The sequence below is a fragment of the Ranitomeya imitator genome, chromosome 5, assembly GCF_032444005.1.
Source record: "Ranitomeya imitator isolate aRanImi1 chromosome 5, aRanImi1.pri, whole genome shotgun sequence".
NCBI classification, from domain to species: Eukaryota; Metazoa; Chordata; class Amphibia; order Anura; family Dendrobatidae; genus Ranitomeya; species Ranitomeya imitator.
In genome coordinates this window covers 64,370,732-64,394,647 of record NC_091286.1, presented here as the reverse complement: position 1 = coordinate 64,394,647, position 23,916 = coordinate 64,370,732, and the positions used below count along the sequence as shown (strand labels likewise).

At 48.4% G+C, this 23,916-nt stretch overlaps 1 protein-coding gene across 1 annotated transcript in view; it reads left to right on the top strand.

The window, feature by feature from the left end:
• Window positions 1-345: 345 nt before the first annotated feature.
• Window positions 346-23,916, top strand: part of SNRPB2 (small nuclear ribonucleoprotein polypeptide B2) — a 37,916-nt gene continuing 14,345 nt past the window's right edge. Inside the window, exons 1-3 of the mRNA XM_069768747.1 lie at window positions 346-415; window positions 13,125-13,208; window positions 22,003-22,175. Coding sequence (XP_069624848.1) covers window positions 13,145-13,208; window positions 22,003-22,175 — 237 coding nt within the window. The 5' untranslated portion in view covers window positions 346-415; window positions 13,125-13,144. The remainder of the gene's footprint in view (window positions 416-13,124; window positions 13,209-22,002; window positions 22,176-23,916) is intronic.

Here is a 23,916-nt window from a genome sequence, read left to right as displayed (position 1 = left end):
ACACGCAGCGTCCAGATGTTACAGCATAGTGGAGGGGATTTCATGACATCCCGTCTCCACTATGCATTAGAAGACGCATGCGGCATACCCACGAAAACGGACATGCGACGCGTCTTTTCAGAACACAGCATGTCCTTACAATGCTGAAACAACGCAGGTGACCTGTCAGTGACCCCAGGTGCAGATTTTACCTGCGTAAAATCCTGACCAAATCCTCATGCTGTCCTGAACATGAACACATACCCTACCAGTTTTCTTTTCCCACCAAAAAGATGGCCGCCGCCATAGTCTCTTCCATCTCTAATGTTCTCCTTTTACGTCACCTTGCGTCTCAAGTCACATGATGAACGCGAGGCTGCTGGGAAAAAGTGTGACGTCGGCGCCTTGCCGTAAAGCGCCTGCCAGCATTCACACGGTAAGAAATGGAGTGTGTTGGTTTTACGTTTGTGGACGCGTGGCTGTGTTGTGTCTACGGCGCCGGGATCCATGTTCACTGTGTACCGGTGCGGCGGCCGCTGGTCCCTGTATGTCCTCTCCTCTCCCTGCGGCTTTTAAGCAGCGAGAGCGGGAATATTGAGTGCGGCAGCCTGTGTGTAACTGCGGGCAGGGGCTGACTGGGAGCAGGCAGTGATTAATATGTGTAACCCGTTCATGGCCGGCCCTGTACCTCCTCCCCAGCGGCCATTTAGCCCTTTCCAGACCCCGCACCCGAGCGGGCCGTTCACCTCCTGCAGTGCTCCAGACCGGGCTCTTTGCCGCTTAACGCCCCCACGAGACAATTTACCCCTATATCCCGCCCTCACCAGGCAATTTATCCCTTATATTGCCCCCTACACCACAACATTTACCCCTGTATCAGGCTATTTATGACCTGTACCCTGCATCCCCACCGGGCCATTAACCCATTATATCCAACTTCACCAGCCCATTCACCACCTATATCCCCCCCTGCATCTGGCCATGTATTAACTATACCCCTCCCACCTCTGCACAGGACATTTACCTCCTATTTTTCCCCCTGCTTCAGGCTATTTATCACCTATCCCACCTCCACATCCCCATCAGGCCATTAACTCCCTGCATCCCCTCACCAGGCCATTTACCCCCCTATAGCCTCACCACCAGACCATTTACCCCCTATATCTGGCCATTTATTACCTATACCCCTCCCACCTCTGCACCAGGACATTTTCCCTCTGTATCTCTGTTTATCATCTATTGCCTCCCCCCCCCCTCAAATCGGGCCTTTAACCCCCTGTAACCCCCGCCTCACTAGGCCATTTACCCCCTATATTCTCATCACCAGACCATTTACACCTATTATCACTCCTGCATCTGGCCATTTATTACCTATCTGCACCAGGACATTTAACCCCTATATCCCCCTGTATCAGACTGTTTATCACCTATTCCACCCCACCCCCATCGGGCCATTAATCCCTGTATCCCCCCGCCACCTCAACAGGCCATTTACCCCCTATATCACCTCTCGCACCTGAACACTTATTACCTATATCCCCCCACACCACTGCATCAGTACATTTACCCACTATATCCCCCCAGTATCACACTTTTTATCCCACATCCCCATCGGGCCATTTACCCATTATATCTCCTCACCAGGCCATTTACCCCCTATATCACCCCCTACACCTGCCCATCTATTACCTATATCCCCCCCCCCATTGCTGCACCAGGCCATTTACCCCCTATATCACCACCTACACCTGTCCATTTATTACCTATATCCCCCCACATGGCTGCACCAGGATATTTACCCCCTATATCACCCCCTACACCTGTCCATTTATTACCTATATCCCCCCACATTGCTGCACCAGGACATTTACCCCCTATATCACCCCCCACACGTGTCCATTTATTACCTATATCCCCCCACATTGCTGCACCAGGACATTTACCCCCTATATCACCCCCTACACCTGTCCATTTATTTCCTATATCCCCACACATGGATGCACCAAGCCATTTACCCCCTATATCACCCCCCTACACGTGTCCATTTATTACCTACTAGCTGAAGAGCCCGGCGTTGCCTGGGCATAGTAAATATCTGTGTTTAGTTATAGCACCTCACTTCTCTTATTTTCCCATCACACCTCTCATTTTCCCCATCACATCTTTCATTTTCCCCCTCACATCTCTCATTTTCTCCCTCACACCTCTCATTCCCCCTAACACTTGTCATTTCGACTTCACATCTGTCATTTTCCGATCACTCCACTATTTTCCCTCAGTCCTCATTTTGCACTCACAACTTTTCATTATCACCTCACACCTCTCATTTTCACCTCAGTATATACATGTTTGTCATCTCCCTTATATATAGTATACACCTGTATGTCATCTCCTGTATATAGTATATACCTGTATGTCATCTCCCCTGTATATAGTGTATACCTGCTGTGTGTTGTCTCCCCTTTATATAGTATATACCTGTATGTCATCTCCTATATCTAGTATATACCTGTGTGTCATCTCCCCTGTATATAGTATATATCTGTGTCATCTCCTCCTGTATATAGTATATACCTGTATGTCATCTCCTATATATAGCATATACCTGTATGTCATCTCCTGTATATAGTATATACCTGTAGGTCATCTGCTCCTGTATATAGTATATACCTGTATGTCATCTCCTCCTGTATATAGTATGTACCTGTATGCCATCTCCTCCTCTATATAGTATATACCTGTGTCATCTCTCCTGTATATAGTATATACCTGTGTGTTATCTCCCCTGTACATAGTATATATCTGTATGTCATCTCCTCCTGTATTAGACATCGTTCACACGTTATTTGGTCAGTATTTTTACCTCAGTAATTGTAAGCTAAATTGGCAGCCTGATAAATCCCCAGCCAACAGGAAGCCTTCCCCCTGGCAGTATATATTAGCTCACACATAATAGACAGGTCATGTGACTGACAGCTGGCGTATTTCCTATATGGTACATTTGTTGCTCTTGTAGTTTGTCTGCTTATTAATCAGATTTTTATTTTTGAAGGATAATACCAGACTTGTGTGTGTTTTAGGGCGAGTTTCGTTTGTCAAGTTGTGTGTGTTGAGTTGCGTGTGGCGACATGCATGTGGCGACTTTTGTGAGATGAGTTTTGTGTGGCGACATGCGTGTAGCAACTTTTTGTGTGTCGAGTTGCATGTGACAGGTTAGTGTAGCAAGTTGTGTGCAGCAAGTTTTGTGCATGGCGAGTTTTGCGCGTGGCGAGTTTTGTGTGGTGCCTTTTGAGTATGTGCAAGTTTTGTTTGAGGCAACTTTTGCATGTGTTGCAACTTTTGTGCATGTGGCAATTTTTCCGCGGGTTCAAGTTTTGCGTGAGCCTCGTTTTGCACGTGGTGAGTTTTGCGCGTGGCGAGTTTTGAGCGGCGACTTTTGTGTTTCGACTTTTATGTGTCGAGGTTGGTGTATGTGTGGTGAAATGTGTGCTGAGGGTGGTATATGTGTTCAAGCACGTGGTAGTGTGTGGCGCATTTTGTGTGTGTGTTCATATCCCCGTGTGTGGTGAGTATCCCATGTCGGGGCTCCACCTTAGTAACTGTACGGTATATACTCTTTGGCACCATCGCTCTCATTCTTTAAGTCCCCCTTGTTCACATCTGGCAGCTGTCAATTTGCCTCCAACACTTTTCAATTCACTTTTTCCCCATTATGTAGATAGGGGAAAAATTATTTGGTGAATTGGAAAGCGCGGGGTTAAAATTTCACCTCACAACATAGCCTATGACGCTCTCGGGGTCCAGACGTGTGACTGTGCAAAATTTTGTGGCTGTAGCTGGGACGTCTCCAACACTTTTCCTTTCACTTTTTCCCCATTATGTAGATAGGGGCAAAATTGTTTGGTGAATTGGAAAGCGCAGGGTTAAAATTTCGCCTCACAACATAGCCTATGACGCTCTCGGGGTCCAGACGTGTAACTGTGCAAAATTTTGTGGCTGTAGCTGCTACGGTTCAGATGCCAATCCCGGACATACACACACATACACACATTCAGCTTTATATAATAGATATCCCCCCACATGGCTGCACCAGGATATTTACCCCCTATATCCCCCCTGCATCAGGCTATTTTTATTCGGTCGTCCATGACAGCACTACGGAGAGAGGGGATCCGCCCTTCAGGAACAGGAAACCTACAGATACATAAGGGCGGCACCTCTCCCCACGCATCAGTTGGTTTCCTGTTCCTGGAGGACAGGATTCCCTACAGATTTTTCTTCAGTCACCTATCAAGCACCCAGGCCGGCTGTCCGACCCAGGTAGCGAGGGGGTCTCCTACCTCGGGCAGTGCGGGTCCCTGGAAGCGCCACGGTGGGCCCGGGTAGGGCTCCACGACAGTGAGCGGTGCAGTGGGGAGCAGCGTCCGGAGGAGGTCTGTCTCTGTGGCCGGCGAAGGTGAGTATATCTCCCCCCAACCCCCCGGTCCTTTCGCTCTCCCGTGCCCCGGTCCTCCCTACCTCTGGCTCCTATCCGTGCGGCGTGGACTTCCCGGTGTGCCCCTCTGCGCTCCTTTGGGGGGGGCGGGTCCGGGGGTCGGGCGCCGGCTTCGGCCGGTATCGCCGCTGTGCTGGCCATGTGCGGTGTAGCGGCGTGTGGCTGGGAGATCCGGCGGCGCCGGCCTCCGGGCTCTTCCCTGAGCGCTCCGGCGTTACCGGAAGTGACGCGAGGGGGGGCGGAGCCAGGACCGGAAGTTAGACGCCGGCCGGCTTCGCTGGGGATACCGCTGTCCTGCATGCGGTGGGAGCGGCGGGGGGGGAGCGTTCAGGGGCGGGGGAGGGTCGAGCATGGTCCGGGGCAGGGGGGGGATTGATTAGGCTGGCCATGCACACCTGCACATGTTCCGGATGGGGGAGGGCTATATATGGCCAATTACACTGCTGCAGAGCTGCTGATAGCATCTACAGCTATGGAGGTGCCAGAAGCTGCCGGTGACCTGCTGGAGCAAGGGGACAGATCCTCGGAGGCAAATACCCAGCAGAAGACCCGCGGGCGCAGTGCTCAGGCCAGTCGCAGATCAAGACAGAAGGATCTGGACCGACCCCCCAGTAATCCGGTACCTACCGCTACTGCCTGGGTAAGAGATCTTCGTGAATGTACCCTGATGCAGTCTTTCCTATGTTTATTTCCGTAGGGGAAAAAGAGCGCTGGTAAATCAAAAAACAAGGAGTGCGCGCTATGCGCTTGCCCTTTGCCAGACGCCTACCCTAAGAGACTTTGTCAGTCGTGTGTGCGGCAGACGGTAGGAAATAGATAAATGGGATACTATATAGCGGTAGCACCAGAGGAAATTACATAGCCTTTTTTCTCCGCTCCCATAGGTGGCGGAGGAGTCTCCCGATTTCACATCAAATCTTAGGGAGATTATCAGGAAGGATTCCCTGAAATCCCTATCCCGGGGGGAGCCTTCCAAAAGGAGAAGGGAGCCTAGCGCCTCAAATTCGGATTCATCTGTTGGCCCAAGTAGGGAGAATGATTCAGACGCCTCTGTCTCCTCAGCGTCCTCTTCGGAAGAAGAGTCTAACCGGTTCTGTTTCCCATTGGACCAAATGGACAAACTGATTAAATCAGTTAGATCCACTATGGGGGTAGCGGATGAAAGACCAGAACTGTCAGCCCAGGACTTAATGTTTGGCGGCCTAGACCCTAAAAAACGTAGGTCTTTTCCGCTCAATGACAAGGTCCAAAACCTCATTAAAAAAGAATGGAAGAAGCCAGAGAAAAAAGGCTCTTTTCCACCGGCCTTTAAACGAAGATACCCCTTTGAGGACCCCATGGTGAACACATGGGATAAGGCACCAAAATTAGACGCGGCGGTGTCTAAGGCATCCAAAAAATCTTCTATCCCCTTTGATGACATGGCTTCCCTAAAGGATCCTCTAGATAAAAAGGCTGACTCGTTCCTTAAAGGGACATGGGAAATGTCGGCTGGTGCCTTGAGACCGGCGGTAGCTGCGACATGCGCAGCCAGATCAATGATGGTCTGGCTAGATCAGCTGGGGTCTAAATTGGAAGAAGGTGTTTCCAGAGATTCCATGTTGAAATTCCTGCCAACAATCCAAAATGCTGCTGCCTTTCTCGCAGATGCTTCTGCGGATTCCGCAAGAATGGCGGCTAGAGCGGCAGGACTATCGAACGCAGCACGCAGGGCCCTATGGCTGAAATGTTGGCCCGGTGACCTTCAGTCCAGATCTCGTCTGTGCTCCATCCCATGTGAAGGGGAATACCTGTTTGGACCAGTCCTAGATGAGCTGCTAGAGAAAGCCGGAGATGAGAAGAAGTTTCCTAATCTTCCAACTACTTCTTACCGGCGCCCCTTCGCAGGGAAAAGATTCTTTCGGAGGAGACCGGCCAGAGATCAGAGCAGATGGGACGAGAAAAAGAAGAGGTACTGGGTTCATGTTTGGTGGAGGACGTCAGGAGCCACCCCGTGAAGTCAAAAAACCACCCCAATGACTAGTCGCCCCGGTGGGAGGTAGACTATCTGCCTTCTACCTGGCCTGGTCCAAGATCTCCAGTAGTGATTGGATTTTGGGGTTGATAGCTACGGGTCTGCGGCTAGAATTCTCCTCTATCCCTCAGAACTTCTTCAGAGTCACCCCTCTCAGATCCTCTCCAGCGGAACAGGCGGCCCTGGAAGCGGAAGTTCACGATCTGCTCAATAAAAATGTCTTATCCGAGGTTCCGGAAGGAGAACAGGGTAGTGGTTTCTACTCTCCTCTATTCCTAATAAGTAAACCAGACGGCTCCTTCAGAACAATTATCAACCTTAGAGCGCTGAATAATTTTCTGACCATTCAACCATTTAAAATGGAAACTATTAATACCGCAATAAAGTTGCTGTTTAAAAACTGCTTTATGGTAGTATTGGATTTGAAGGACGCCTATTACCATATCCCTATTTATGCAGGTCACCAACGATACCTGAGGGTGGCGGTACGATTGGATGGGGTAATAAGACACTTCCAGTATAGGGCCCTTCCCTTTGGGATTTCAGTCGCCCCTCGGGTATTTACCAAGGTAATGGCGGAAGTTATGGCACACCTTCATGAGTCCAACATTCTAATAATCCCCTACCTGGACGATCTCCTTATCGTAGGTAAAACGGCAGATCACTGTCTAGAACAGTTACATAAAGTGATGTCGGCTCTAGAGCGTCTGGGGTGGATGCTAAACATTAAAAAATCACGGTTACAGCCCATGACGGTGCAGCGATTTTTAGGCCTGACCCTGGATTCCCAGGTTCAGGAATGCCGTTTGCCTCAAGAAAAAATTAATCGCCTGTACCTTCAGGTGCTGAATGCCTCAAAAAACCCCACCATGTCCCTACGAAGAGCCATGTCTCTGTTAGGCTCTCTCTCGTCCTGTATTCCGGCGGTCCGATGGGCTCAGTATCATACGAGGATACTACAGGGCGAGGTACTGTTACATCAAAAAAGGTTGGGAGGAGGTCTAGACAGTCTGCTGACCCTATCCCAAGACACTGTGGTATCCCTTGAGTGGTGGTTAGATCAAAAGAACCTGTCCACAGGGGTCCCCTGGGAGTATAATATAACTCGTATTATCACCTCGAACGCTAGCCCTTCTGGGTGGGGGGCTCACATGGGGGATTCATTGGTCCAGGGGCTTTGGGATCATGATCAGATGGAGATGTCTTCCAATCTAAAGGAGTTAACGGCTGTGGAGCAGGCGGTTAAAACACTCCTTGTCTGTCTACAGGGCCACCACGTGCGGGTATTCTCGGACAATCGAGTCACCGTGGCATACATAAATCACCAAGGCGGGACTCGTTCCAGATCCCTGATGTGTGTAGCAGATCGTCTGTTTCATCTAGCAGAGCAACATCTTCTCTCGTTGACGGCTCTACACATAAAAGGGGCAGAAAACACTACAGCGGATTTCTTAAGTCGCAACACATTAAGGCAGGGAGAGTGGTCCCTGAACAGCACCATCTTCGACCTTATCGTGGAAAGGTGGGGACAACCAGAGGTAGACCTGTTTGCCACAAAAGGAAACAGGAAAGTTGCACAGTTCTGCTCTCTGAACCCCAGAGAAAATCCCCTGTCAGTAGACGCCCTCCTCATAGACTGGAACTTCAGGCTAGCCTACGCCTTTCCTCCCCTGTCTCTACTTCCTCTGGTGAGGAAAATCAGGAAGGACAAGGCCACAGTGATAGTAATTGCCCCCTTCTGGCCCAGAAGGACGTGGTTTCCATGCCTGAGGGCTATGTCGATATCCGATCCATGGGTCTTGCCAGACATTCCGGATCTCCTATCCCAGGGCCCAGTCTACCATCCTCGAGCGGTTGGCCTTCATCTGACGGCGTGGATTTTGAGCGGGCGCTACTAAAAGATAGGGCGTTCTCGCCAGCCCTCATTAACACGCTGCTGAAAAGCAGGAAAATGATAACCACAAAAATCTGTCAGAATCTGGAAGAGGTTTCTTCAGAACTCGGGGGCAACAGCTGGACAGTCAATACCGATTGTCCAGATCTTGGAATTCTTACAAAGGGGGTTAGATATGGGGTTATCCCCAAATACTCTTAAGGTGCAGGTATCAGCCTTGGGGGCCCTCTTTGGCTGCAACATCGCTGAGAATCACTGGGTCAGCAGATTCATCAGGGCAACAAAGCGGTCTAGACCAATTGTGAAGGATAGAGTCATGCCTTGGGACCTGAACCTAGTCCTCTCAGCCTTGACAGAGGCCCCATTTGAGCCAATTACTTCAGCCTCTATTAAAAATCTTTCCCTTAAAGTAGCCTTCCTGGTGGCCATAACATCGGCGCGTAGGATAGGCGACATCCAAGCATTATCCAGGGTTCCCCCTTACATGCAGCTTAGGGATGATAGAGTGATACTATCCCCTGATCCAGCATATCTCCCTAAGGTAGTGTCCAGTTTCCACAGAACACAGGAAATAGTCCTTCCATCTTTCCTCCCCAGTCCTACCAACGATAAGGAGAGGAAGTTACACACCTTAGATGTAAGAAGATGTATCCTGCAGTATCTAGCGGTAACTGATTCCTGGAAGTTAGATAATGCCTTATTCGTGTCCTATCCGGGTAGTAGGAAAGGGCATAGAGCATCGAAGTCTACTCTAGCTAGATGGATCAGGGAGGCCATCTCGCTGGCTTATATCTCAAAGGGCAAGCCGGCGCCTGAAGGTCTTAAAGCGCATTCCACTAGAGCTATGGCGGCTTCGTGGGCGGAAAGATTGGAGGTGTCGATCGACCAGATTTGTAAGGCTGCTACTTGGTCTTCTCCAAACACTTTCTATAACCATTATAGATTGAACCTGGGTGCCTCCTCTGACCTCTCTTTTGGTGTAAGGGTGCTGCAAGCTGTAGTCCCTCCCTAGTTAGTTACTCTCTGTAATTCTCTCCGTAGTGCTGTCATGGACGACCGAATAAAGTCTTAGTTACTCACCGGTTAACGGTGTTTTTCGGAGTCCATGACAGCACCTGTACATACCCTCCCGTCTTCTTAAAGTTCTGGGTGTACACCTCTTCCTTTATTTATATATAATTCACGGGTAGTGAATAGTTAATATTGTATTATTGTTTATTGTGTATGCTATTAACCTTGGTGGTCCTCTTATGCTCTGTAAACCAACTGATGCGTGGGGAGAGGTGCCGCCCTTATGTATCTGTAGGTTTCCTGTTCCTGAAGGGCGGATCCCCTCTCTCCGTAGTGCTGTCATGGACTCCGAAAAACACCGTTAACCGGTGAGTAACTAAGACTATCACTTATACCCCCTGTCCCGCATCCCCACCGAGCCATTAACCCCCTGTTTACACCCTCACGTACCCACTGGCCATTTGGCACAGTTGCCGGTGTGCAGCAATGTTCGGAATAAGTGAATGGCGAGAGACGCCTGTGTGACCGGTCCCATTCTCTACAGATGTAGGAAACCACTTCTCATGTTTGATATGTTCTGTGATTGTGCCATAAATTTACAACATAGAAATTACCCTTCAAAACTTTTCCAGACTTAGTTTTTTTGTCTTTAATTTTGCATCTCCATCTTCCAGAGCCTTAATGGGTCTGTCCAGTACTTTTCTATTGATGTCCTTTACTTCAGATAGGTCATCAATACAAAAGTACCAGCACTCCTCTAACATTTTTTAGTTTTACAATATCATATATATATGAGTGAGGGCTTTTTATCTCACAAATTACCTGGAAATTCCTCTCGCTGTAGTGCTTTTGTGTTTTGAACATGTAGTGTATGACATATTCCACTTTGGTGTGTTTTCTTTCAAATGATGTTTCATTACTTCTGAATTACAGTGTTTTATGACTCGGGGGGGTCTGGTGGGTGAACAAACATGGCAGACATGGGGGGGCGTCATTATAACAACCGATTTGTATCACCCAGTCGCATGAGTGAAGTGTTCATAGTGTCATAGGGCAAGTTCTTCCTCTGTTTAACCACTTAAATGCCAAGAATCAGTCTTATCTCTGATCCTGCCCATTGCAGCAAAGTGTCAACTCTTGCGCCCACGCCATTGTTACCTGGCATCGGGGGGCGTATTTAACACTGTAGATATCACATTAAAATCTCAAGACCAGAACTGTGTATCCTAAGGCTATGTTCACACGTTGCGTCGGGTCCCTGCGGGTTTTCCCGCAGCGGATTTGATAAATCTGCAGGGCAAACCCGCTGCGGTTATCCCTGCAGATTTATCACGTTTTGTCCTGCGGGTTCCGCTGCGGGATTTTACTCCTACTATTGATGCTGCGTATGCAGCATCAATAGTAATGTTAAAAATAAAAAAATAATGATATACTTACCCTCTGACGTCCCTATCTCCTGGGCGCTGCAGGCGGCGGTCCGGTTCCAAAGATGCTGTGCGAGAAGGACCTTCGTGACGTCACAGTCATGTGACCGCGACGTCACCGCAGGTCCTGGTCGCATAGCAAACCTGAGACCGGACGGCCGCATGCAGCGCTGAGACTTCAGAGGTGAGTATAACATTATTTTTTATTTTAATTCTTTTTTTTTACCACAAATATGGTTCCCGGGGCCTGGAGGAGAGTCTCCTCTCCTCCACCCCGGGTATAACCCGCACATTATCCGCTTACATCCCGCATGGTGTGCACAGCCCCATGCGGGAAGTAAGCAGATCAATGCAATTCTATATGGGTGCAGAATCGCTGCGATTCTGCACAAAGAAGTGACATGCTGCGGGTTATAAACCGCTGCGTTTCTGCGCGGTTTTTCCCGCAGCATGTGCACAGCGGTTTGCGGTTTCCATAGGGTTTACAGGTTACTGTAAAGGCTATGGAAACTGCTGCGGACCCACAGCGGCAAAATCGCCGCGGTTCCGCGGTAAAAACCGCAACGTGCACATAGCCTAAAGGTACCGTTACACTAAACGACTTACCAACGATCACGACCAGCGATACGACCTGGCCGTGATCGTTGGTAAGTCGATGTGTGGTCGCTGGGGAGATGTCACACAGACGGCTCTCTCCAGCGACCAACGATCAGGGGAAAGACTTCAGCATCGTTGAAACTGTCTTCAACGATGCCGAAGTCCCCGGGTAACCAGCGTAAACATCGGGTTACTAAGTGCAGGGCCCCGCTTAGTAACCCGATATCCTGGTTACCATTGTAAAAGTAAAAAAAAAAAACACTACATACTTACATTCTGATGTCTGTCAGGTCCCCCGCCGTCAACTTCCCGCACTGACTGACTCAGCGCCGGCCGTAAAGCAGAGCACAGCGGTGACATCACCGCTGTGCTCTGCTTTTGCTTTACGGCCGGCGCTGAGTCAGTGCAGGGAAGCTGACGCCGGGGGACCTGACAGACATCAGAATGTAAGTATGTAGTGTTTTTTTTTTTTAACTTTTACAATGGTAACCAGGGTAAATATCGGGTTACTAAGCGCGGCCCTGCGCTTAGTAACCCAATGTTTACCCTGGTTACAGGTGAACACATCGCTAGATCGGCATCACACACGCCGATCTAGCGATGACAGTGGGTGATCAGCGACCAAAAAAAAGGTCCTGATCATTCCCCACGACCAATGATCTCCCAGCAGGGGCCTGATCGTTGGTCGCTGTCACACATAAAGATATCGTTAGCGGGATCGTTGCTACGTCACAAAAAGTGTGACGTTGCAACGATATCTTTAACAATATCGTTATGTGTGAAGCTAAACAGAAGAAAGTAAACAGATAAGAAAGTAAACAGATATTATTTCCATTCAGTGGAGAAAAGACGAGGTCTTGAAAATAAGAATTTCTAGTGGTATAAAACTGCACAACGTGTGTAAATGACACAGACAATGCTGTAGAATTATTAGGAGGTTATCACATGGCGTCTGTTCATTGGTCCCGTCGTGGTTTACATTTGAATCCCCCTTCAAAACAGGATCCAGACGTATGCGCCGACCAGTCCATAAACTGTAATGGTGCCGGTAGAGCGAACGTGCGCTCTGATGTGCATCATTTTCGGTAATGTACGCTACTGGAGGTGGACACTCAGATGTAGTGGACATGCGTCTGGGTGTCAGCCTCCTGCAGGCGTACATTCCCGAAAATGATGCACAACAGAGCACACGTTCACTTTGCCAGAACCATTACAGTCTATCTATGGCCTCGTCGGCAGATACATCTGGATCCCATTTTGCTGTGGATTTGAACGTAAGCCTCGTCGGGGCCACTGAACGGAAGCCATAACGCAATGTGAAAGCACCCATAGAGATGAGCCAATAGACTTGGATTAAACTGGTCCATCGGCCTCATCAGTATTCCACATCTACTGGACGGAGCCCTTGGAACCACCAACCTGTCGGCATCTCCATGAGGTCAGCTAATAAACTCACAAGCAGGGGATGCCGGCAGGTGGAAGGTGGTCCTGTGGCCAGAGAATACTGTAGTGTCTGCTGGGCCTGGGTCTGTGAATCAATTTACTTAGTACGTGAAGGGTAAATATAGCTTCATGATAAATTGCTACACTGATGTTCATTCTTTTATGGGGAGACAGATTAAAATGTAAGAAGCTTTTGATTATTGCTGACTCTTCCATAGCTTCTTGTTCTTCTCTGCAGTGTAATCCAACAATTACTTTCTCTTCCAGTCGTACAGACGGTCAGCACGATGGATATTCGGCCGAATCACACAGTTTACATCAACAACTTAAATGATAAAATCAAGAAGACAGGTAAGAGTCTTCTCTTTTTTTTCTCACAGAGAGAACACCTTAACGTTTACAGTGTATTGCAGTGTAGAATGAAAGGAGCATCCTATAGCCATAAGGGAAAAATGTCTGATGGATCTCTATAGGTGGGGGTCCTGGGCTGCCTCTGCCTCACACACAGAGGGGCTTGAATGGAGCACCAAGATGTCTATGGAGCTGACTGAGAACAGCTGCTTTCTTAGAGTCCGTGTACATGGACTGACCGGCAGAACAAAACGATCGCCAATCTGTAAGCATTTAGTGATCATCAGTCATTTAAATACCTATTTACATAGGCAGTAGTGATGAGTGAGCATGCTAGGATAAGGTGTTATCTGAGCATGCTCGAGTGCTAATAGAGTATTTTCAGCGTGCTCTAATTCTATATTTGAGTCGCCGTGGCTGCATGTCCTGCGGCTGTTCGCATGCTTGGATAACACCTTATCGGAGCGCATTCGCTCATCACTAGTAGGCAGACTAAAGTAAGCGATCTGTACTAGATCGCTCAGCAAACATTGGCTGCCTTGATCTTCGGCAGTGCGAGCCTTGTTTACAGAGGATGATGCTCCGCCGAAAATGATAATCTTTTACATTGCGCAAAAGATAATTTCAGCTGAAATGTTTTGGTCATTCATTTTGTGATCAGCAGCCTGTTTACACTGCAAAATAACGTGTAACACTGCTCAACTAGTTTTGTTGTCCCCAAAAATATAAATTGCGTGGCAATGCATATCTGTGACCTGCTCCTCCTCACTGAGGTTATGCAGTAACGAGGAATTAGGAGGACTCGGGACCTCCGAGATCTGTGTGAGAATAGGTGTGTGGATGCAGGCAGCTTAGCTGGTAGCCAGGTTACTCTTATGGCTGACTGGGTGTACTGTTGTGTGAGGTTCTCACATTTAGGTGGGTATTTTTAGTGTCACGATTTCCATCTAACACAGACATGGGCAAATGGCAGCCCGCGGGCCATATCCGCCCGCAGACAGAAACACTGAAAGGGCAGGAACTGACGTGAGCTGACAGCTTGGTATTCGCCCCGCTGTCTTACGATTGGTGAAGCGGCTTCTGCCGGAGAAAGCGAGGAGCTGCTGAGATCAAGAGAGCAGCTCTGGCTGAGCTGTCCTGACTGCAGTGCCCAGCAGCTTCTGCACATATGTACCTGGTCATTAGTCGCATTGCAAGGGGGGAAAGAGGTTTGAGATTAGAACTAGGAGGCAGTTGTGCTGGGTCTGTTCTGTGTAAATGAACAGCAGAACTGTGTCCTTTTAACCCCACAACTGGTGGATCACAGCTTCAAATCAAACTGGAGGGAGAGCAGCTAATTATTAGCTGCTGCACCATTCCCTCCCTCCCTGGCAACTTCTAGCAGCTCAGGGATCAGGATTATGAGACATAAAACACTTGGGCCAAGTACAGTATCCAATAGTGAAATGCACCCTCCGCCTCACTACATGCAGCCTGGAAATCTCACATTCTGTGTGCACCCCCCTCCCTCTATCCTTCAGTCGTGAAATATGCTTCCCAAACTTCTCTACTTTTTGTGTGCCCCATATACTCTGGTGACTGGTCTGCACGTGCGTGTGTGTGTCTGTGCGTGCGTGTCTGTGTGCGTGCCCATGTGTGCTCCATGTACTCTGGTGGCTGGTGTGTGTGTATGTCTGTGTGTGCCCCATGTACTCTGGTGTGTGTGTGTGTACGTCTGTGTGTGCCCCATGTACTCTGGTGTGTGTGTGTGTGTGTGTACGTCTGTGTGTGCCCCATGTACTCTGGTGGCTGGTCTGAGTGTCTCTGTGTGCCCCATGTACTCTGGTGTGTGCCCCATGTACTCTGGTGGCTGGTGTGTGTGTACGTCTGTGTATGCCCCATGTACTCTGGTGGCTGGTGTATGTGTACGTCTGTGTGTGCCCCATATACTCTGGTGGCTGGTGTGTGTCTGTGTGTGCCCCATGTACTCTGGTGGCTGGTGTGTGTGTACGTCTGTGTATGCCCCATGTACTCTGGTGGCTGGTGTATGTGTACGTCTGTGTGTGCCCCATATACTCTGGTGGCTGGTGTGTGTGTGTACGTCTGTGTATGCCCCATGTACTCTGGTGACTGGTGTGTGTCTGTGTGTGCCCCATGTACTCTGGTGGCTGGTGTGTGTGTACGTCTGTGTATGCCCCATGTACTCTGGTGGCTGGTGTATGTGTACGTCTGTGTGTGCCCCATATACTCTGGTGGCTGGTGTGTGTCTGTGTGTGCCCCATGTACTCTGGTGGCTGGTGTGTGTGTACGTCTGTGTATGCCCCATGTACTCTGGTGGCTGGTGTATGTGTACGTCTGTGTGTGCCCCATATACTCTGGTGGCTGGTGTGTGTGTGTACGTCTGTGTATGCCCCATGTACTCTGGTGACTGGTGTGTGTCTGTGTGTGCCCCATGTACTCTGGTGGCTGGTGTGTGTCTGTGTGTGCCCCATGTACTCTGGTGGCTGGTGTGTGTCTGTGTTTGCCCCATGTACTCTGGTGGCTGGTGTGTGTGTGTGTACCTCTGTGTGTGCCCCATGTACTCTGGTGGCTGGTGTGTGTCTGTGTGTGCCCCATGTACTCTGGTGGCTGGTGTGTGTCTGTGTGTGCCCCATGTACTCTGGTGGCTGGTGTGTGTCTGTGTGTGCCCCATGTACTCTGGTGGCTGGTGTGTGTCTGTGTGTGCCCCATGTACTCTGGTGGCTGGTGTGTGTCTGTGTGTGCCCCATGTACTCTGGTGGCTGGTGTGTGTCTGTGTGTGCCCCATGTACTCTGGTGGCTGGTGTGTGTCTGTGTATGCCCCATGTACTCTGGTGGCTGGTGTGTGTCTGTGTGTGCCCCATGTACTCTGGTGGCTGGTGTGTGTCTGTGTGTGCCCCATGTACTCTGGTGGCTGGTGTGTGTGTACGTCTGTGTATGCCCCATGTACTCTGGTGACTGGTGTGTGTCTGTGTTTGCCCCATGTACTCTGGTGGCTGGTGTGTGTCTGTGTTTGCCCCATGTACTCTGGTGGCTGGTGTGTGTGTACCTCTGTGTGTGCCCCATGTACTCTGGTGGCTGGTGTGTGTCTGTGTGTGCCCCATGTACTCTGGTGGCTGGTGTGTGTCTGTGTGTGCCCCATGTACTCTGGTGGCTGGTGTGTGTCTGTGTGTGCCCCATGTACTCTGGTGGCTGGTGTGTGTCTGTGTGCCCCATGTACCCTGGTGGATGGTGTGTGTCTGTGTGTGCCCGCGTGTCTGTATTTGTGTGTCTGTCTCTTCTGCAGTCCATGGATTGAAAGGAAGACTTCTTACTGAGTGTCACTTTCTCCTCACATATGAGTAGTGAGCAATTAATTTTTTTGAATGCCCTCAATTTTTTATCTTAAAGGGAATCTGTCACCCCCAAAACTCGCCTATAAGCTTCGGCCACCTGCATTAGGGGCTTATCTACAGCATTCTGTAATGCAATAGATAAGCCCCCAATGTCACCTGAAAGATAAGAAAAACAGATTACGGTATATTATACTCACCCACGGACGGTCCCAAAGCGGTCCGGGTCCGGCGCCTGCCATCTTCATACGATGACGACCTCTTCTTTGCTTCCTATCGCGGCTCCTGCGCAGGCGTACTTTATCTGCCCTGTTGAAGGAAGCGTAAAGTACTGCAGTGCGCAGGTGCTGGGCCTCTCTGACCTTTCCCGGTGCCTGCGCACTGCAGTACTTTGCTCTGTACTCAACAGGGCAAATCAGCACGCCTGCGCAGGAGCCGCGGCAGGAAGAAAAGAAGAGGACGTCATGGTATGAAGATGAGAGGCGCTGGACCCGGACCGCGACGGCCATCGGACCGGACCGCATCGGGACCGCCTCTGGGTGAGTATAATATAACCTTTTTTTCTTAACTTGCAGGTTACATCGGGGCTTATCTACAGCATTACAGAATGCTGTACATAAGCCCCTGATGCCGGTGACCTTAGCTTATAGGCGAATTTTGGGGTGACAGATTCCCTTTAAAGGGGTTTTCCAGATTCAGAAAACCCACTGTTCCCTGAAGGTAATTTAAAAAAACAAAACAACTAAGGGCTCTTTCACACTTCCGTTGGCAGTGTCTTGTACTAATGCGTCGCTGAGACGTAGTGACGTACGTTTAGAAAATAGTGTTAAAACGTACGCAACATTTCCAGTATTTTGGCGGATGCACCGCCCGACTTTTTAGGCCATGTGCACACGTTGCGGTTTTTACAGCGGATCCATGGCATTTTTGACGCTGCAGATCTGCAGCAGTTTTTCCATGCGGTTTACAGTACCATGTAAACCTATGGAAAACCAAATCCGCTGTGCACATGCTGCGGAAAACACCGTGCGGAAACGCAGCGTTGTTTATTCCGCAGCATGTCAATTCTTTGTGCGGATCTGCAGCGTTTCTGCACCCATTGACTTGCATTAAGTCGAGCAATTCCGCAGCAAAGCTGCAGATCGGGAGGGGGGAAGAGTGTGGGCGGAGACTGTGTGTGAGGGCGGAGACTGTGTGTGTGAGGGCGAGGTCTGTGCGGGCCTGCCGGGGGGGTCTGTGCGGGCCTGCCGGGGGGGTCTGTGCGGGCCTGCCGGGGGGGTCTGTGCGGGCCTGCCGGGGGGGTCTGTGCGGGCCTGCCGGGGGGGTCTGTGCGGGCCTGCCAGGGGGGTCTGTGCGGGCCTGCCGGGGGGGTCTGTGCGGGCCTGCCGGGGAGGTCTGTGCGGGCCTGCCGGGGAGGTTTTCGGGCAACAAGTCCCATCGGGCTATGCCTGCTACAATGACAGTGATTGACACATTAGCCAATGATGGGACAGTAGTAGTCCCATCATCCGGCTAATGTGTTGAATGTAAAAAAAAAAAAACACATACATACATACATATTACATTCATACATTACATTCATACAATACATTCATACAATACATACATATAACATACAGTACATATAACAAAGATTATACTCACCATCACTTGTCACTTTGATCCCTGAAGCCAGTGTCACCTGTAAAAAATATTAAAATAATAAACAAACACCATACTCCCTGATCTGCAGAAATCCACGAGTGTCCCACGACGATCTCCCGTAGAGAGCAGCAGCATCAGCTGATGCGACCGCTCTCTAGGGGATCCAGGAATACAAAGACGGGAGGGAGGTATCCTTCCACACTGTATTCCTCCGCCACTGTAAAAAATAGTCCCTAGTCTCACTTTTGGCACTGCTGTGTGAGAAAGTTCCCACGCAGCAAATGCCATAAAGTGAGACCAGTGAACTACAGTAACTTCTCAGTGATGCACTGCAGGATTCATTGTCTCCTGTCAGTGTGTCACTGGAGGTTCTATAGAGCAGTGACATCACCCGATGTCACTGTTCTATAGGGAGATCGTCGTGGGACACTCGTTATTAATTGGACTGTCGGACAGGGAGTATATGGTTTACTATTTTACGTTTTTTGCAGGAGATCGAGTATGGTAAGTATGGTTAAATTGAGAATAATAAAATACTTTTTTCTGGCTGTGTCTTAATTTTTTTTACCTTATTACCCCATATCCCACCGCTACACGGGAGTGGGAAGAGAGGGGCTAAGTGCTGGAATTGGTGCATCTCTCACATGCGCTATTTCTAGGGCGGCCGCGGGCTGGTATTTGTAGTCGGGGGGGGGGGGGGGAGGATATCCATGGCCCCTCTCTAGGCTATGAATATCAGCCCGCAGCTGTCTGCGTAGCCTTTCTGGCTATAAAATATAGGGGGACCCCACGTCATTTTTTTGGGGGTCCCCCTATTTTAATAGCCAGTAAAGGCTACGCAGACAGCTGCGGGCTGATATTATTATTATTATTATTATATATTTTTATAGCGCCATTTATTCCATGGCGCTTTACATGTGAATACGGGGCAAGTATAGACAAATACATTAAACATGAGCAGATAACAAGGCACCCGGGTACATAAGGAGGGAGGACCCTGCCCGCGAGGGCTCAGTCTGCAGGGGATGGGTGATGAAACAGTAGGAGAGGGTAGGGCAGGTTGTGCGGCGGTTCAGTAACTTCAGGATCACTGCAGGCTGTAAGCTTGTCGGAAGAGGTGTGTCTTCAGGTTCTTTTTGAAGGTTTCTATGGTAGGCGAGAGTCTGATGTGTTGGGGTAGAGAGTTCCAGAGTATGGGGGAAGCACGGGAGAAGTCTTGGATGCGGTTGTGGGAAGAAGAGATGAGAGGGGAGTAGAGAAGGAGATCTTGAGAGGATCGGAGGTTGCGTGTAGGTAGGTACCGGGAGACCATGTCACAGATGTATGGTGGAGAAAGGTTGTGGATGGCTTTGTATGTCATTGTGAGGGTTTTGAACTGGAGTCTCTGGGCGATAGGAAGCCAGTGAAGGGCTTGACACAGGGGAGAGGCTGGGGAATAGCGGGGAGACAGGTAGATTAGTCGGGCAGCAGAGTGTAGGATGGATTGGAGTGGTGCTAGAGGGGAGTCCAGAGAGTAGGAGGTTGCAGTAGTCGAGGCAGGAGAGGATAAGGGCATGCACTAGCGTTTTTGCAGTGTTGCGGTCGAGGAAAGCACGGATCCGGGAAATATTTTTGAGTTATTTATAGCTTGGGAGGGGCCATGGGTATTAACCCCTTCCCAGGCTACAAATATTGGCCGTCGGCTTTCCCCCTCTGGCACAGAAAATTGCGCGGGAGCCCATGGCATTTTTTTCCCCTTTTTTTTTTTTTTAAATTAAACGCTCATTAAGAAACATCGGCCTTTCTATTATATATCTATGGCTATATCGATCTATAGATATATTTATAGATATATCTGTAGATGTATCTATCCATATATCTGGCTGCTTTCACACATCAGGTTTTTGCCATCAGGCACAATCAGGCGAGTTTTGAACAAAACGCATCCGTTTCATCCGTTTTCTTTTTCTGGGAAAAAAACTGATGAAACATGTGGCCATCAGGTGCAATCCGGCGCTAATACAACTCTTAGAAAAAAAAATGGATCTGGCGGGAAAAAAAAAACGGATCAATTTTTTTCAAAACTCGCTGGATTGTGCCTGACGGGAAAAACCTGATGTGCGAAAGTAGCCTAACTATCCATATATCTATATACATCTATCTCATTCCTTCTATCTATCTATCTATCTATCTATCTATCTATCTATCTATCTATCTGTCTGTCTGTCTGTCTGTCTGTCTATCTGTGTGTAATGGAGTGTGAGTTGGACAAATGTAAAAGAGGAGGTTGGACAAGAAATGGCATCACAAATCTTTTTTTTTTTTGTTCAATAATACATCTTTATTTAGCTTTCAAAAACGCATACAAAACTGCATCAAAAACTGTGCAAAAACCGCATCAAAAACGCACCTGCATTTTCTGCCAAGACCTGCGGATTTAGTGCAGAAAAATCCTAAGGCAAATCTGCAACGTGTGCACATACCCTTATCGTGTAGACGGAGGATTCCGAGGACGAGAGAGAGTCACCCACAGAAAGTTATGAGAAAGTGCAAAATACGCAATAACTGTGTTTTTTCAACATTTTTGGGAAATAAAACTAACTTTATTAAACAAGTTATGTAGACAAAGCACACGTGTAATCCATACCCAATAAAATGCAGCAAACAAATGCAGCAAAACTGGTGTTTTGAAGACAGTAGTTTTACTGCCAAGAGAGCAGGTTTTGGCTTCAGAAACAAAACGCTGCAAAAATGCGTGTGAACATAGCCTTAAGGAGAATTATTATCAGCCAATTGGTTCGGCCCTCCACAATAATCCCAGTTTCTTATATGCCCCTTTGAAAAATTAATTGCCCCCACCTGATCTAACTGGTTTGGCAACAGACTGTTCCTTTCTGTGCTGAAGGCATAAAACACCACTGTTCACACACAACAGCTCCTGTCTGATGCCAAAACTTTGGTGTCACATTAATCGGAATTTGACGCTTGACAAGTCCCCTGCCATAATTTGCTTGTTGCGGTTATCTGCAGACTCGTACAAGGTCAGGGGACGGCAGAAGAGTCTAGGGTCACTCTTTCTCCACTTGTCATCCCAGCGGCTCTATGCCATTGCTAATCAGGCCAGTCATTTTCATCTAGTTTCATTTCTGTACTTACTTCATGTATGCATCAGTCAGAAAAAAACACATGACCATTAAATTGGTTGTCTCAAGATGATTCTTCAAGAGACCCTGAGCAAAGCAAGAAACTAGGAGGCATTGGAGCGATGTGCTCCTAAAGATTGATTGTTCGGACCAGCACCCGGTTGCACCCCTAGTCCGGCCTGGGCTGTATTCCAGGCTGTTAGCAGAGCCAGCTTTGCCTCTACAGCATGCGAGAAGCACAGGGGCACTGAGGCTGGTGGTTCTGTACCTGCTCTTGATTGCTAAAAAAAAATGAGGGTAGTTTCTGGCGCAACCAACTGGATAAAAACTAAGTTTATTGATTCACGTTAAAAGTCCATGAAAGTTAAAAACCTCAACCCCTTACGCGTTTTTGGTGTACTATGACCCCCTTAATCATAGGATCCTTTTACCTTGATTCAATATACTTAGTTTTTGTCCAGTTGGTTGTTCTGGAAACTACCCTCAGTTTTTCCGCTGTAAAGCATAGTGCCTGCTCTTGCCATGCTCCTTGCCTAGGGGTAAATTGCAAAGTTTTTTTGTTTGTTTTTTTCAAGCACTTTGCAGTTTTACCTATTTATGAACTTGGAAAAAAAAAACTCTTGTTATACATACCGTATGTGTTTTTAAGATTCCTTTCAGAAATTTTTACATAACTTGAGTTTTCTGTTTTGTTCCCAGAGCTGAAGAGATCTCTTTATGCGCTGTTCTCCCAGTTTGGCCATGTAATGGATATTGTGGCTTTAAAGACCATGAAGATGAGGGGACAAGCTTTTATCATTTTTAAGGAGCTGGCTTCAGCCACCAATGCTCTGCGGCAATTACAAGGATTTCCTTTTTATGACAAACCAATGGTATGTAGCATCATGCTCTCTGGGTGTTTTAGACACTTAGGGAGGAACTAGATGGTGGCCCGATTCTAACGTCGGGTATTCTAGAATATGCATGTCCACGTAGTATATTGCCCAGCCCACGTAGTATATTGCCCAGCCCACGTAGTATATTGCCCAGCCCACGTAGTATATTGCCCAGCCCACGTAGTATATTGCCCAGCCCACGTAGTATATTGCCCAGCCCACGTAGTATATTGCCCAGCCCACGTAGTATATTGCCCAGCCCACGTAGTATATAGCCCAGCCCACGTAGTATATTGCCCAGTCATCTCGCGAGATCGCAATGCATGGACCGGTCACCGGAGCATCGCGAGGAACGGGAAAGGCGCCGGAAGGTGAGTATATGATGATATTTTTTTTATTATTATTATTATTTTTAACATTAGATCTTTTTTACTATTGATGCTGCATAGGCAGCATCAATAGTAAAAAAGTTGGTCACACAGGGTTAATAGCAGCGTTAATGGAGTGCGTTACACCGTGGCATAACGCGGTCCATTAGCGCTGCCATTAACCCTGTGAGTGCTGACTGGAGGGGAGTACGGAGCGGGCACTTACTGCGGGGAGGAAGGAGCGGCCATGTTGCCACCGGACTGCGCCCGCCGCTGATTGGTCGTGGCAATGGTGCTGATTGGTCGTGGCAATGGTCGTGGGCGTTTTGCCACGACCAATCAGCAACATGGATTCCATGACACAGAGGCCGTGACCAATGAATATCCGTGACAGAAGGACAGACAGAAAGACGGATGTGACCCTTAGACAATTATATAGTAGATTTATAATTCTCTCCATCAGGGCTGTGGAGCCTGTAAGCCAAACCACCAATTTTAACTCCTCAATTTCCTTAACTTCTGACTCCAACTCTGACTTCACAGCACTGGTCACTACAGAGTATGTACATAAAGTGCAGCACAGATTCATCTCCACTAAAAGCCGAGATCCTTGGCTCAGGAATAGTGATGAGCGAATATACTCGTTACTCGAGATTTCCCGAGCACGCACGGGTGTCCTCTGAGTATTTTTTAGTGCTCGGAGATTTCATTTTTCTTGCCGCAGCTGAATGATTTACATCTGTTAGCCAGCATAAGTACATGTGGGGATTCTCTAGCAATCAGGCAACCCCCCATATGTACTTATGCTGGCTAACAGATGTAAATCATTCAGCTGCAGCAATAAAAACTAAATTTCTGAGCACTAAAAAATACTCCGAGGACACCTGAGTGTGCTCGGGAAATCTCGAGTAACGAGTATATTCGCTCATCGCTACTCAGGAACAGAACAGACATTTAAAGGACATTTCATAACTTTCCCAAATTCTTATGAAAACATTTACAGCACATCCTCCATTGTACTACTGTACCCAACTTGTTATGTATTTTAGGAGTCTGAGTCTGAAAACCTCTTATACGTTCTGAAAACGCTTTCACTTTTTACGTTTTTTCTTTATCCTTGAGAATAAGAAATCAGTGTCACACCTCCCCCCCCTTACTCTCGCCCAAGCTAGCCTCCTGCGACTTCTTATTCCCAAGAATGAGGAGAAACCTAAGGTTATGTGCACACTTCTGCAATTGCCGCGGAAATTTCCGTGGCAATTCCGCAACTGTGCCATGGGTAAAACACATGCGGGATTGGCATGCGTTTTCCTGCTAAACACTAGCGTTTTACAAGCATAATTAGCTTGCAGAATGCTAGCATTTTACAA